Source organism: Rhea americana, unplaced genomic scaffold (assembly GCF_003343005.1).
Source record: "Rhea americana isolate MKP2758 unplaced genomic scaffold, rheAme1 scaffold_3, whole genome shotgun sequence".
Classification (NCBI taxonomy): Eukaryota; Metazoa; Chordata; class Aves; order Rheiformes; family Rheidae; genus Rhea; species Rhea americana.
The window spans coordinates 5,048,872-5,063,996 of record NW_028186423.1 but is presented as its reverse complement, the minus strand read 5'-3'; the positions used below and the strand labels follow the sequence as shown (position 1 = coordinate 5,063,996).

The 15,125-nt window shown below is 37.4% G+C and overlaps 1 protein-coding gene across 1 annotated transcript in view; it reads left to right on the top strand.

Moving 5' to 3' along the window:
• The first annotated feature begins 6 nt into the window (after positions 1-6).
• Positions 7-15,125, top strand: part of DIAPH3 (diaphanous related formin 3) — a 238,573-nt gene continuing 223,454 nt past the window's right edge. Inside the window, exons 1-2 of the mRNA XM_085309483.1 lie at positions 7-450; positions 7,850-7,882. Coding sequence (XP_085165609.1) covers positions 301-450; positions 7,850-7,882 — 183 coding nt within the window. The 5' untranslated portion in view covers positions 7-300. The remainder of the gene's footprint in view (positions 451-7,849; positions 7,883-15,125) is intronic.

Here is a 15,125-nt window from a genome sequence, read left to right as displayed (position 1 = left end):
CCAACCGCCGTCTGTCCCGGTCTCGGGCGCGGCGGCGCCTCGTTCAGGGCAGCGGCCGGGCCAGCCGGGAGCGGGCGGCGGCGGCGGCCAGCGCGGCTGCGGGGATTAGAGGATCCTCGCTAAATCCCTTTCTAGGTTGAGGCGGCCGTGGCGGCTTTAGTCCTGAGCCGCCCCCTCCCCCGCGCAGCGCCCCGGCCGGCCGGGCCTGGCTAAGCCGCGCTAATCGGAGCCGTGGCCCCACCGCGGCCAGGGAGCAGCCGCGGCCCCGGCCCCGGCCCGCTCCGCTCCGCGGGCGCCGCCATGGAGGCGCGGCGGCCGCGCTACTGCGCCCCGTCCTCGCCGCCGGGCCGCGGCGGGAGGGAGAGCAAGGGGCTGCGTCGGAAGGGCCCGCCGGGGGCCGGTAGTGCTGGCGGCCCCGAGGAGGCGGCGGACAGCAGGAAACCCAAATTCGTAAGTACCGGAGGGGCTGCCACGACCCCTCGCYTCTCCTTGGCGCTCTGCTTCAGCCTCCCGGCAGGGCCCTGCTTTGTTTTTTTTTCAGGTCTCGCCTTGCAGTATCCTGCAGCTTAATTTTTTCAGTCCCTGTGCGACTGCTGTAGGTGGCAAGGGAAGCGGAACAGCCCTTCTGCTCTAAAATGATGTTACTTGTATTAGAGGTGGATTTAGGTGGCGAAAGTTGTATGTGAATAATCAGAARGTTTTTACAGCAGAAAAGCTGAGCCTCTGCATTTCAGGGACAAGTGGAGTTCTCCTCCACAACCTCACCTTTCCAAGCATTAGGCCAGCGTAGAAATTGGGAAGCTCATGAGAGCTGGCAATTGTTTACAAGACTACGTATGCATGAGATATGCTTTAACACCTTCCCCTCCCCCCCCATTTCCTTCTCAGGAACACCCAATTCTTATTTAGACATGATGCCATTCCCAAGTATTAAAGCTAGGACAGATATATTTGACAGATCTTGCATCCAGGTGCATGCAGATGCACACCATGCTCCTGTTTTAGGTTTTGCACTTGTTGGTCTTTATGCTTGGCCAGCTGAGGCTGCCTGCTCTGAGCAGTTATGCACCTACAGAATAGCTACAGTATGACATGGATTAGATTCTTGATTATAAGGTCTCTTTGCGTTGCATACAGTACTGGACTGGAGTATCTGTCATTTGAGAGCAGTTTCCAAAACATATACTGTATTTCATATGAAGCTAGTTAACCAGTAGCGATACTGAKCTGTAGGCTGGACAAACTACCCTGGAAGGCCACAACATGCTCCTTGCATTCCTGTTTCCTGGAGTTTCTTTCATGTAGTAGCCATATAGATTGTCATTTGAGCAAACTCATTGTGTCTATTTTGACTTGATAGAATGTGCATGAATGTAACAGTGTATATAAGTGCGACTGACAGCAGTTTACTTACCCTCCCAACTAGCTATGCATCTACTGAGGGATGCCTGCATTTTAGTCATGCAAGTGACATGTCTGGTCACTTGTGAGGGAACCTTCTTTAGCATAGAGTCCCTAAGTAAAAACCTGTGGCCTGCCCAGTCTGAAGATTAGGGAGTACGAGCTGATGGCTGGATCATTCCTTTAAGAGTGGGAGACAGAAATGTGTGTTTTCTTCAGATTGACATACTTATTGGTGATAACTTAATGATAAGTTCTTAGGCAAATAATGCTGCCATCAGTTTCACTTTTTTTTTTCCCCCTAGCCACATGTTAAAATAGAAATACAACAACTTACAAGGAGTGCAACCCTATCAGATATGTGGTATGAGCGATGAAGAATTCTTTGAGATGAAGTCTTTTTTTCTTTTTCTTTCTTTTTCTTTGTTTTTTTAAGTGAAGGAAGGCCTTGTGTTTGATGTGGTTTCTCTCTCTTTCTTTCTTTTGAAGTCACAAAGTTGGACTTGACTCGACCACGGAAAATAGAATGGGTTGAGTTCAGGTATCTGGTTCAGTGTGTGTATGTATACACACTGAATTGGAAACAAGAGTTTCCAATTTTTGAAACTCTTTAAGCAGGGATAACTGAGGCTTTGTCTTCAGTTCAGGAGAGCATCTTGTCGAACTCTACAAGTTATAAAAACATTTGATCTTAGACAGTAGTCCTCTTTTTCATCTTTTAAAGTAATCTCTTAAAGCAAAGATCTGACCCTTAATTATACCTGATTAATACCTGATCAGGTATTAATGGAGAATTGAGAGTGACAGTCCTCCTCCTAACCTGGACTGTGTTCTAGATATGCCATTAGTTCACTGGGGGACCTTAAGGAGAGTCACAAATAATATTCCTGGTCCACAGAGCACTTTTTTTTCTTTTTTCTAATAGTTCACTCATTTGAAATGTTTGGAAATCATAATGATGGGTGATAGATTACTTGATTAGGTGACTTCTATTTGTGCTTTGTTGGGACTAAATTTTTGTGGATGCTAGTCCTCAAAAACATCAACTTCAATTTCTAACTAAAGTTAATGTTTCTGCTAATTTCAGTACATCATTGACTAGTCTTCAGTGACTTCCAGATTGTATTTTTAATTATTTATTTAAAAAACAAAGGAAGACTTTCTTGTTTGCACCAACCTATAAAAATAGAAAAATTAACACTTGCTTTTGACAATAATTGTAAATCAAAGAAAGATGCAGTTGAGAGAAAAAGTATTCTGTTTTACTAGCACTGACAGAGGAGAAAGGTAAGAAGGATCTGTATCGATGGTTTTAATTACAAAGTGACAGAATTATTGTTGCAGTTACACTGCAATGTAAGACCTTGAATATAAATTAGTCYTTTAAAGAAATGATTGCTGAACAGCTGTTACCTAAAACACTTTACGACAGCTTTGTAAAATTGTGTGATTCCTCATGCTGTTGTCTTTGTTGCCTTGAATTAACACTGTGGGTCATAATATCAAATTTCATCACTGTRGTGTAGCACTTTGTTATATAAAGTTACCTGTAAGCATCAATTTTGAGTTTTAACTCATCAGTGCCTAAAGAATATCAGTAGGTAGAAACTGTTGTCAAGATAATTTTGCTCCTTATTGCTTCTCGAACTGATTTCTAAAGTGTATGTGTGTGTAAAAGGACCATTAAATAAATGCTGAAATTGTATATTTAAAAAAGTATAAAATAGTTTGATGGACAACAATTCTTGAATTGTTCTTATGATGTGAAGTAAGAAAATTACCAAGTTAATAAATGTTATGAGAAAGATTACTTTCTAAAGTAATAGGCTCCACTGTAATTATCTAATTTACATCTCTGTAACTAAATCTACAGATTTCTTTGCAATTCTTGCTTCAGTGTGGTAGTTGTTTCAGCTAGAGAATAGCTTTCAGGGAAAATAAGCCAGTGTTGAATCTGTTTAGTGATAGAATCCATAGCAAGGTGTGGAAAGTTATATCCCCTTCACTTTCCTAATTTTAAAAGGTACAGAGAGGATTGTGTAATTGTATGTACCCCTTTTGGTTTTGTTTATTTAGTTTCAGAATTCAACTTGAAGCAGGCCAGCTCTTCTAAATCAATTGCACTTTGATTTAGTACTTTTTATTTCCTCATAGCTACTTGTAGACTGTAAGCTACTCTTATCAAAGAAACTATGCAGGTTTCCTTGCGTTTGCAAGGAAGGCAAAGAATATCCAAAAAAGGATTTAGATACCAAAATATCTTTTATGCATGTGTGGATTATTTAACTACTTCAGTATGATGGATGGATTCCTGAAATTCTTGTTTAGCAGACTGATGTTACTTTGTATGCCTAGAGCTCCTGTTCCATTGGCAAGGGCATATGGCTGGGTGCTTGTCTGGACTCTAATTCCATTTACGTTCTGCAAATGATATACTAACTAAGTCCTCTCCTCTAATGACAGACTAACAACGACCATTTCTGCCAAGCAGGATCTGAGTTTCCATACGAAACATAGCTGTTTCCATTCAGAAATTCAAATGAGTGATGTTATGTGTTTTTAAGATAGCAAATACAGTTATCTTATTAKGTGGGAGAATACGGAGATGCTGCCCCTCCGTACAGTCTAATGGTTTGATAGAGTGCTCAAACCTTTAGATTATACTCCATACTGTTTCAGGATATTGTTCATCCTTTCCAGCTCAAATTGAACTGTAGTGTTGGAGGAAAAAAATAGCACAGATACGGGGCTGAAAAGATWGTCTAAAATGAGAAGATGGTACTCTCCTGGTTGCTGGTGCTGTTTTCCTGGATTTTTTTTTTTTGTACTGTATTTAGCTATAATTTTGTTTGTAAATATGCATGTGCAAAGATACGGAAATACATGTAATCACGTAGAAGATCAAAGAAGTACTGTTGATCCAATTTGAGTGGATTTCTCACTGCTTTGCTTCACTCTCTAGTGGAGCTACAGTAATCATAAAGATGATGGCCAAAGTTGTTAAACTCTGTCTTGCAGATTCAAATTCCACTTCTTGTGTGTGCTACAAAACTGTTCATTTGGATATGCAACGTAAGATCATCTTCTTCTATACCATAATAGGATCCTTTATTGTGTAATACTTAACAGTCTTTTGACTGTCTTTCTGTAGCTGGGTGTTATAAAGCTGCATCACATGGCTTCCTTGTGTGTGACCATTTTAAGATGCATTTTTTCCATTTTGTGGCTAGTCTGCTGCTTCTCTGAGCATATGTTGTAAACCTTGGTTGTTGTGTCCTATTGTACTCATTAGTATTTACTAAAGGCTTTCAGATCTTTTATCAGGCCTTTTGAGAGCTTATTAAGAACACTTATCATACCATACATTGACTGTATGCATGTATCTTGTGTCCTTTCAAATCAGTTATTTATCAGTAGGCCTGATGGGTATTTTCTTTAATAAGGGATAATTGCATGTCAGATGTTTGCAAGCTTCAAAATCGTGCTTCTATGCTCTTCTTCTYAATTATTATCTGGCTTTAACAGAGCTACTTCTCTATTTCTTCATGTTCAAGCTAAAAAGCAAGTTAGCCTGGAAAATTTAATTTCAAAATGTAACTTTTATTAAAAAAAAAAAAAAAAGTGTTTATATATCTGAAGACTAAGTAATGGTGATACTTATGCTTCTTCCAGCTGTAGGTGCTACTGATCTATACAAATTTGGATTTTCTAAAAGCCCAAGTCAACTTCTTAATCTTTTCATGTTTTTATCTCTTTGAAAATAAAGTTAACAGCATTTTAAGTATGTAAACATTTTAGTCAGTTTGACATACCCAGCTTCTATGTGATAATTGGATTAGAGGAATATTTTTACATAGCTTTTGTGTTCTCACAATAACTTTTACTTTTCTGGAGTAGTTCCTAGAAGGCACAAAATAGCATATTAGTATTTTCATCTATTACAAAGCAATGCCTTTCTGTAGGCTCATATAATGTTTTAGCAACAGCTGAAGATTGAAGTGGAACAGATCATCTGAGTTTTCATATTCTAACTAGCATCTCTAACTGAAATGTGATGTAGCAGAATTCACAGTATAGGTCTTCCAGATATCTTTTTGCAAGTCATACAATGCTTTAATATTAAAAGTTCTAGAAGCTCTGAGCACTAGGTCTTTATAGAATTCCTAGTACTTTCTAAAGAGATCTGTAAATACAGCRTTTCCAAAGTTGCCAGGTAAGTGCTAGTTAAGTAGCACTTACTTTCAAACCACATCTCATAATGCTGTCTGCAAGAGCTCTTACACTGGTATTTTCAGGCTTCTGCACTGTTGGTAGCCAGTAAGCTGAGGAAAAACAGGCTTAGAAGACTCATAGCTGCATATTAAGTTTCTTAAGCCATTATGGAGCCCTAAGTTGGTTGCATAGTATTTTTCACTAAGCAGTTAGATGAGTTAAGTCAGAGAGATGCTTTGATGTAGAGGGTAGAGAACTTTCAGCCTTTCTCATACTAAATTCCACTGCTAAATATCAGTTTAAATGAAAGGTATGAGACTGGCTTGAACCAACCCATTAATTTTTACCTTTTCCAAAGAATGACCCCTGAATCTGAAAAAAATACTGTCTTGATATCATGGATGATGATGGTGTTTTCTATTAAGCAGTCTAAGAACATYCAGTATCTGTTTCTAAGTAACAGTGAACCTGATATTGTGGTTCCTATGTCTGTTTAGTGGTATGTATGTGAATGAGCACCTCCTCAAACTTTCCYCTCAAAAGATGTAATGTAAAAGACTTCCATTCTAAGTAGATTACTCACTCTTGTACCATGAGCTTCACAATGATGCCTGTGCATTGCTTAAGGCTTAGGTACTCTAGTTGAGAGCATGAAAAAAGTTTAATTTTAAGACTGGATATTAGTGTTTTCTCCCTGCTGTTTTAATTACTTCAGCATAAAAGTGTTCTACTAAGAACTTGCTAAATGTAAATTAGGGGGCTCTCATGTGAATGGCTAGCTAAAGTTAGTACTCATGCGCTCTTTGCTATAGTTATAAACTCCAGCTGCACAGCGGTATGTAGAGCAAACGTTTGATCTGCCACTGCAGTGATGGAACAACAGTAGGAAGAGCAGGATGGAAAATTCTCCTGACTAGAGTTTGAAATATTCTCCCTTTTGTTATCGTCATTTCACTGCAAATGGTCTTCTGTTGGAATGTGGAAAGGATCATCATAAATGCTCAGTACTGACATAGCTCTAACTTTTTTTGTTTTAATTATTGATGGTAGAACTTGCAGTTTGTCACTGAGTACTAAGTGTTTACTCATACTTGAATTGCTTTTTATTAACTTCATAGCCTTTCATCAGACATTTCTTTAACAGTTTCCCGACAATACTAATAAGCTATCACAGTGTAGTATTTGACTTAACACACAATTTGTCAGTGCTGGGGGAAAGGCCAGTGAAGATGTTTTCAGCAACAATTTGTATGTGTTGTTGATTTGATGAAGACATGGCAGGAGTTCACAAATCTGAATAGCTTGGATATAGCCATTGACTATCACTGTGACTGCTGCCAAGTTTGTGTACCAGGCAGTGGTTATATGTACATGAAGTGAGGGAAATGAAAGGATAGGTAAAGAGTCTGTCTTGTCAACTATGTGACTTTAGATTCTCTCCTTTTCCCTTCCAGGCCTGTTCTTAGCCTCTTTGTGTAAAACTGTAAATGGGATCCCTGCAACGCTGACTCTTCAGTCCCCTATATTCCTCAGTGCTGCTCTTAGGTTTTGTGCAGGACCTGGGTACCCTAGCACTTAACTACGTTTGCTGTGCACAGTGCAAGAGAGTTGGATCAGGAACTGCTGTTTCATGCAGCAGTGAGCGATAATTTATAGCTTTTTGGATGTTACTAGTAATTAATGCTTGTGTGAATTTCTACTAATAGCTGCATTTTCTTCTTGCCACACTGGCATTGCTGAAGGTGGTCAACAGTCTTAATTGTTCGAGCATTGTAGCTAGGCAGTTTGAGTTTTGAACTATTGAAGAGTTCCTTGGTTGTTTGTCACAGTTTAAGACCTCTCGACTGTGGGGGCACTGCCAAAGAATTGACCGTTTTGGAGAGACGTAATTTTAATTGATGAATTATGGGCAGTTCCTCTGTTCTAGTATATTTAGCTAAAAATGTGTTAAAATTTGCTTCAAGTTGTGTTTGGTTTATGTCTGCACAGTATTATTCAATACAAAGATTGGAATATCACATTTTTGAATGTATACAGTATTGTCCAAAATAACTTGCTGTGCAGTGTAAGCAAACAAAAGCACAGTTTGCCAAGAAAACTACTACTTCAAATGCCATGATTCAATACTGTTGAACTTGCACTTTTTTTTTTGAGTAACTGTAACAGACACTTTTTTTTTTTCTCTTTTTTTCCACTGAGTGATTGTGACATGACTGGTTTCTTCTTTGATTTACAGCATTTAAATATCAAGACACTGACAGATGATGTGGTAAGACAATTTAAGTTTTGCTTTGGCTTTGCTAAGCTAATAACCTAATTGCTATTTCAACATAAGCAACCTGGTTGCTACAAGAAACTGTCTTAATTGGGATGTTAGCTTAGCTAATTGATAAAGTCTCACTAAACTGTTAATTATCTGTAATATCCTCAATACAGACAGCAAAATCTGTGGATGACTTTGAAGCATGTTCTAATCATGGCTAAATGAGTTTGGTGCAGATAATTTTACTAGGTGCTATGCAGTATGTGTAAGATATTATCTGTGTTTGCACGTTTAATATTAAAGTTACTAACACTAGGTGACTACTTTAAAACACCACATTTAACAAACTAACGGTTGCTTGTAAAAATCGTTAATGCTTGCTTCAAACAATGTTAACTATGTTGTGTCATGTTAACAGGGTGTCCCTCAAACTTCATCTGTCTCTTGATAACTGCAGATGATGTTCTTTATCACAAAGTAAATTTTTCTTGTCATTAAAATATACCTATATTTCCACTGTCTGTGCTATTCCTTTGTTGGTGTGAACAGTTTTTCTTGAAGTGGATCATTCCATGAATTTTTGAATCAGTCAGGAAATAATGTTCTGCAGGCATTTAARGTTTATCTATTATGAATTTAGTGTGGTTTTTTTGTTGCACAGTACTCTTGCTTAAATACTTGTGTGCATAACTGAGTCAAAGTGCAGAGTTTTATGCTGGACAATATGCAACACACTGCACTGAGAAACTTTTTTTTTTTTTTTTTTAAACCTCAGAAACCAACAGTCTGGTTATTGCTGATCAGATATGCAAAGTTAGTTGTGTAGTACATATTACCTCCACCTACCATTCCTAGACTGTTGGACTTAGTGTTTGTTGGTATTAGAGGTGTTTCATGGGCTAGAAATAATTATGAATAAACCATTTTTATGGATGACTTGCAATAAAATCCATGTTCTCTAGACCCATGCTCTCTAGAGAGTAGAGAAAACTTTCACTTCTCTACAAATGAAAAACTACTTTYTGGCAACCAAAACCTAGTAATTTTTCTAATGCTGCATAAAGGTTATAGACATGGTGTATGTGATCTTGCTGATTTACTTGTTGAAGAAGCTAACATACTGCCTTGCGGCTTTTGTCTTCATACACTATTGAACTTGTCTAACTTGTAATTTTAGCCACTACAAGTCAGCAGTTTTATTATGTTAGCTGCAATAAGGAAGAGACTAATRTCTCTAATAGGTGATTATTTTTTCTCTTGCTTCACATTTATTTCTCAGCACTTGCAGAAAGAACCGCTATGTGTGGCTCTATGAAGACCAAAAACTGTCCTACTAAATAGTACTAGATTGTTGATATTAATATATCAATAAGACTTTTTTAAGAAACTGCATCTGTGAAGTAAAAGACTGATCTCAAATGTTGCAGTGGCTTACAGTTTTAAAGCTGGGTATTTTGTTCATTTGCTACTTCACCTTGGAACAAGAGCATGCTTTCCAACTGATTTTTTTTTTTGGTTTAATCTTTTTGTGGCAAGTTCGGAGAAACAGCTAATAACAGGTATTTGAGTCCTAGGCAACTTAAACATGGCTTAAAGCACAGGGGTTTTGACATTTCATCCATTTAACAGAAAAACTAGCAAAGATATATTCTGCAAGTTCTTTCTGCAGCAAGTGGGGAAATTGTAATAAGAGAAGATTAAGCAGCTGAAGATTAAGGGCTACAGAATCAAGTACTCTTAATGAAAGGATGTATTTCCTTTCCTCTCATGAGTAATCACYTCCATATTAACTCTCTGCTACATAATGTGTTCTAAAATATTTATATTTTGTTTCTCTCAATGTTTACTAAAAATAGTGTTGCATGACAGTGGCCAGAAACCAATGGAATATGTATGCACTTTTTTTGTTGCTGCTTATCTRAGTTCTCAATGTTTTGAGAGCCTAAAGTCAGACTGCATTTCAATATTTGAAGTGTAGTAGATTGTTTCAAAGATGATGCTGATGAATTCTAGAACGAAGAATACCCACTGAGTTCAGAAACATCTCATTCTTAGAACCCAATCAATACATGATTGCTTATTTACGAACAGGAGTCTTCTTTTTCATTATGCAGAAAAGAGGCAAGCAGGTATCTGACAAAATACCTACTTGCAAGATCACAGGCAAAATAAACTTATTTTCTATCCCAAGTGCTTTGCTTTCCAACAGTGGTTTGTAAGACTTATAAGAAAGATTAGAATGAACATATTAACAAATTTTCATTAAAAAACAATGTAAACAGAAATAATATATATTAAAATTCCCTATTTCATTAAGTTGCTTTGATTTCATAGCAGCTGCTACAAAGATAACAAAGGCTTTATAATCTCCTGTAAAAAGAAAAAGAAGATTCAGAATAAAATATGTTCTACAGATTCAAGATGTGGCTGTGCATTGTCCTATACTCTGCAACTTTTAATCTTCCAACATTAGTTAAATGGTTTACTTTGAAGAAAGGTAAAAACATCTCTGGGAGATAAGCATGTTAGAAATAATCCAAGATGCACAGAAGAATCCTTCTGATGAGATGACTTGTTACGTAACCCTTTTCGTTACTCAGCTCTACTGCTACAAGTCAAGTTTTTCATATAATAAGTTAATCTTGTAGTAGAGCTACTTGACTGTCAAAGAAGGAATGTACTTTTTTTCCATCTTTTGGAAGAATCAAGGAGAAAAAGAAGGTAAGAGATATTACTTTAGAAGTAATTTCTTTGATCTTAGGCAAAATATTTTTGCCAATAAGAGAAAATGATGGTTTGATTTTTACTTCCAAAGGTACTGATGCAACCTTTTTTTTTCCTTTATGTTCCCCATCCCCTAAAATTCATAACTATTTCAAATGAAGTCATAGGAGTTGTCCCAGTATGTCCTCTCCTTCCCTCCCAGATTATTCAGAACATTAGTTCTTAGTCATGTCTCCAGATCAGGGTGGTATAGCAGACTTTCAGGACTAAGCTGTTGGCTTCTGTGACTAATATGACTGGCAAAATACATGGAGGGGTAATCTATGCTGTATTACTTGAGCAGATTTTCCAGACATGAAACTGTACTTAATRAGTATATAAATATGAACTTGAAAACTGGAGAATGGAAGTACTTTGTCCCACAGATCTGTAAGGCAGAATAAGGGGAAACTCAATGAAAGAAAGAAAAGCTCTGCAGAACACTTATCTTTTATTGCATCGACCAGAGAGTGAAGATTACCTACCTGTATGTTTCATACAGATTTTTTCAGTTAAATTGTGCATAAGTGATTTTTATTTGCCTTGATTTTCTTGTCCGTTTCTCCATAAGAATGGGATAGGGAGAGGAAGAGAAAGAAGACTACTTAGTATTTCTAGTAGGTCAATTGAGGCTGAGGCAGGACAATTTTGTAATCACACCTTTTCCTAATAAGATATCAGAAGCAGTGGACAAATTAAACATTTCATTTAGTAAGAATTTTTCTCTGGTACTGAGTGATTTTTTTTATTGGCAATTAAGTTTTTCCTGTAATGTAGTAATGTCTTTTAGTGATATATACTACATAAACTTGTTTAAACAGCAAACCTTCCACATTATCTGTCAAAGAAAAAAGCAAAAATCAAAACACTTCGAACTGATGATTAGCTTTGATCTGCAGCCTTAGATCAATTCTCTTCTGTAGGAACATTTCAGAGCTTGGCACAGGGACTTCAGATGGGAACAGAGGATAATCTTTTGCCATTTTAGTCTACATTGACTTCACAGAATAGATCTGCTTTCTACAGCTGGAGAATATATTCTGTAAAAAGCTGGAGAAATATGTATATAAAATGTACATAATATGAAGAGGTAGGTGGCTATAGTTCCCATGCTTGTTTAAGGAGTGTCAAATCTGTTGACTTCAACCTTTGTGTGAGAGGATTTTGCATGACTGGACTACTACACTTTATATGGTCAGGCATCACTGTTCTTTGTGCTAAACCAGAATGCAGAGATTACAGAGCTAACGCCAGAAAGCTCAAATCCACATAGTACGGTGCAGCTGTTGTGTGGGTATGTTAGCTTGGGTCCAGACCAATGCATGTCGTGTCTCATCTGATGAGTCTGTTTCCCTGAAGGAAAGGAAATGAAAAGTGTCAAGGAACTGAACACTGTGATAGAAGGAATTTTAGTCTGTCTGTCTTATTATATCACTAAGCTCTTCTACCCCAAAGACACTGTACTGTGCTACTGCTTGCCTTGGAAAAGAATAGCTATTTTTGTGGTGTCTTGTGAATTCTTCTAGAAGTCTTTTTTTTTTTTTTTTTTCAGTGACTTCAAGTGAGTTTTAAATTTAAGCCATAAACTCATCTCACTTAGTTATGATAGACCTCTTCTATAACTTTAAAATCCTGCACAAACCCTTCTCTAACTTTTCAACCTAGTACCTTCTCACTAGCACGGCTATTAACTTTTTGCCAAATGGTAAAGTCCAATCACAGCAGTAAAAACAGTCTAAACAAAAGTTTAAGAAAATTAGCTTATGTTCATAGTGCTTGCCTATTTAACAAAATTTAGGTTGCCCAACCAGTGATGAGATGTTGGATTAGGTCTACAACTTTGAATACATTTAGCATCTCTTTCGAGATAAAATCCTCTTCTTGGCTAGACATGTGGACAGTGGGCTTGGTAGCTTTTTACCTTAGAGACCTACAAGGTTGATGTAATGCTCAACCTTTTACTCCAGATGTTGGCAAGTGGAAATGCACTTCGTGTATGAAGGAAAAAATATTTAGACTCAATAGTAATCTAATCAGAATGCAACAAATAGTTGTTATGGGTCCAGTTGCATTGATGCTAACATTCCTAGTCCAAACTATCTCAGTTTTAGTCTCATTAAAAACACCGTTGCAAGCTGTTCTACAAAAAACTTCCTAGTATTTCTTTCTTTTCTGTGGTGTTATGCTCATTTTTCCACTGCCTGTTTGGGTCTCATGGCTTCAGTCTGGGAGATGTAGTGAGTTGTCAGTGCCCCACCACCATCCTACTCGCCTCAGTGAAGGGCTGGTGAGTTTTCTCCTTTCTGCTGGAAGGAATATAACATTGGCTTATTTCCCATCATGCAGGGCCCACTTAGGACTATTTTTATACATTTCCTACTAMACTGTGTGTTTTCTGCATTGACTCTCAGTTCAGTGATGCATCTCTGTGTGTTATATATGGTGTGTTTTATACACATTGGCTACTTGTTCTTCATGCTCTTTGTTATTGCTAAAAAAAAAAAAAAAAAAAAAAAAAGGAAACACAAAACAACAAAAAAAACTGCTATACCTGACTTCCAGGTTCATTCATGTAGGGATCACAGTAAAAGAGGAGTTGTTCATAGTTCTGACACCTCAGCTATCAGCCAGTGCCCAAACTTTCATGGCCTCTGCTATTGTGCTGTACACACTGTACACAGAATAGCTGCTACCTGTTACCACTACTTATTTGTTAGCAAAGATAGTCCATGAAATTGTATACAGCTAAGCAAAAGTAAAGTAAATTTGATAATTGATCTTTAAGTATTTGTTGTTATAGCAACAAGTGGAAACGAAGTTCCACATAAGCTAAGACCAATCCAGACAAAGCAAGTTGGAGGAGCCCCAGTCCTGAACCTTCGCGGGGCTGGTACCATGCTTGTGGCCTACTACTAGCAGTAATGATACCACATTTTCTAAGTTGCAGGGCTGCTTTCTACTTTGGAAACCTATGATGTTGAGAGGGACAGTCTTCCTGTATTGCAGCAATCTATATCTAGTTGCAGTAATACTTGCTGAGCAATAGCTGGTGCACTTTGTCTGGGTGGAATAATATCCCTATCATTTCTAGAGGATTAAAAAAAAAAAAAGTTTGTCAAGACACCTTAAAGATTACTGGAACACAGGAGATGCTAATTGAAATACTGATTGTAGGATTTTGATTTTTTTTTTTTTTGATATCTATTCCCCCTTACTAACCATGCTGCTGTTCATATTAATGATGAGTTAGGATATTTATGTAAGTCCAGAAACCTAGTTATCAAGATACAGATTGACCAAAAACAGTTGGGACTTGGAGGAAGTTCCAGATTTGAACTGAGGAAACAGCTTTGATGTCAAGATTTTCTTAAGGAAATATAAGCAGCTGATATTTCCTACAAGTCTGTAGCTGTTGTGTGTTGGAACAGCCATGTTATTGCAACTGTGAACTCTGGAAGAAATATGCTACTCATAAAAGTTTTACTGTTTAAAGAACTTACAATTGTTTCACCAAAATTAAGTACTCAATTTCTTGAGAGCCTGTGAGTATTTCTAGAATCTCTTATTATTATAGTCTGTTGAACTTTGTATTGCCAAGTTCAAGATGCTTTTTTGGCATGCTTTTGAAGCATCTATGTCCAACACTGTCATATTTCTTTTTTTTAGACTCAGTGTAATCTCTGTTACTAATTCATTTCTGTTGCTCATTTCAGTTGTTCCTTACTTTCTTTTCTGTGCTAATAAGATGAGCCATGCAGKCTGTTCCCACTTCATGTGTTGATTCCCAGAACATTCACAAAGCAGAGGGAGCTCCTCAGGAAGTAATTCATGTAGGAAGTAACTCATGTTTTCTTCTGTTTGGATGATGAGCTATTCTAGGAGTTACTGTCTGCTAACGGTTAATCAGCTTCAGCTTAGATTGCCCAGGTAACTGGGAACTGCTTCATTTTTGAATTTACAGCTGTTATTTCCAGGACTAACAAAGAGTTCAAAATCTGATACTGTTGTTAATAGCCACAGTGAAGGCGAGCGTTCTGTGAAGTTTGATGGCCAGCTTACAGGCTTGAAGCTCTATGATTATTTATTTGAAGTAGTAAAAATGCTGTTTCCATGTTAAGAATATGTGACGTTCATACCGTGTTGGCTATGAATGTATGAGCTCTGCTAGGTAAAAAAAATCTCTTTTCTATGAGGCAAGAAAAGACCATTCATTTAATCTTGATCCTACTGCATGCATCTCCTCTCCTCTTGTCTTTCATAGGAATGTTGGGCCTTGAAAAAACTGTTGATAMCCCCTGTCAGTTGCTCCCTTTAAAGTAATATCTTTAATATAATTGTTTTAAAACTCTGATTAGAAATTAAACCCCTATGAAATTTGAACATTACTGTGGTGATATGTAATTTATAATTTTTATAATTATATTTTCTTGTATATCCACAATAAAAAAGTGCAGCTTAGATCTTTTTGACCTGCTTGCTCAACTTT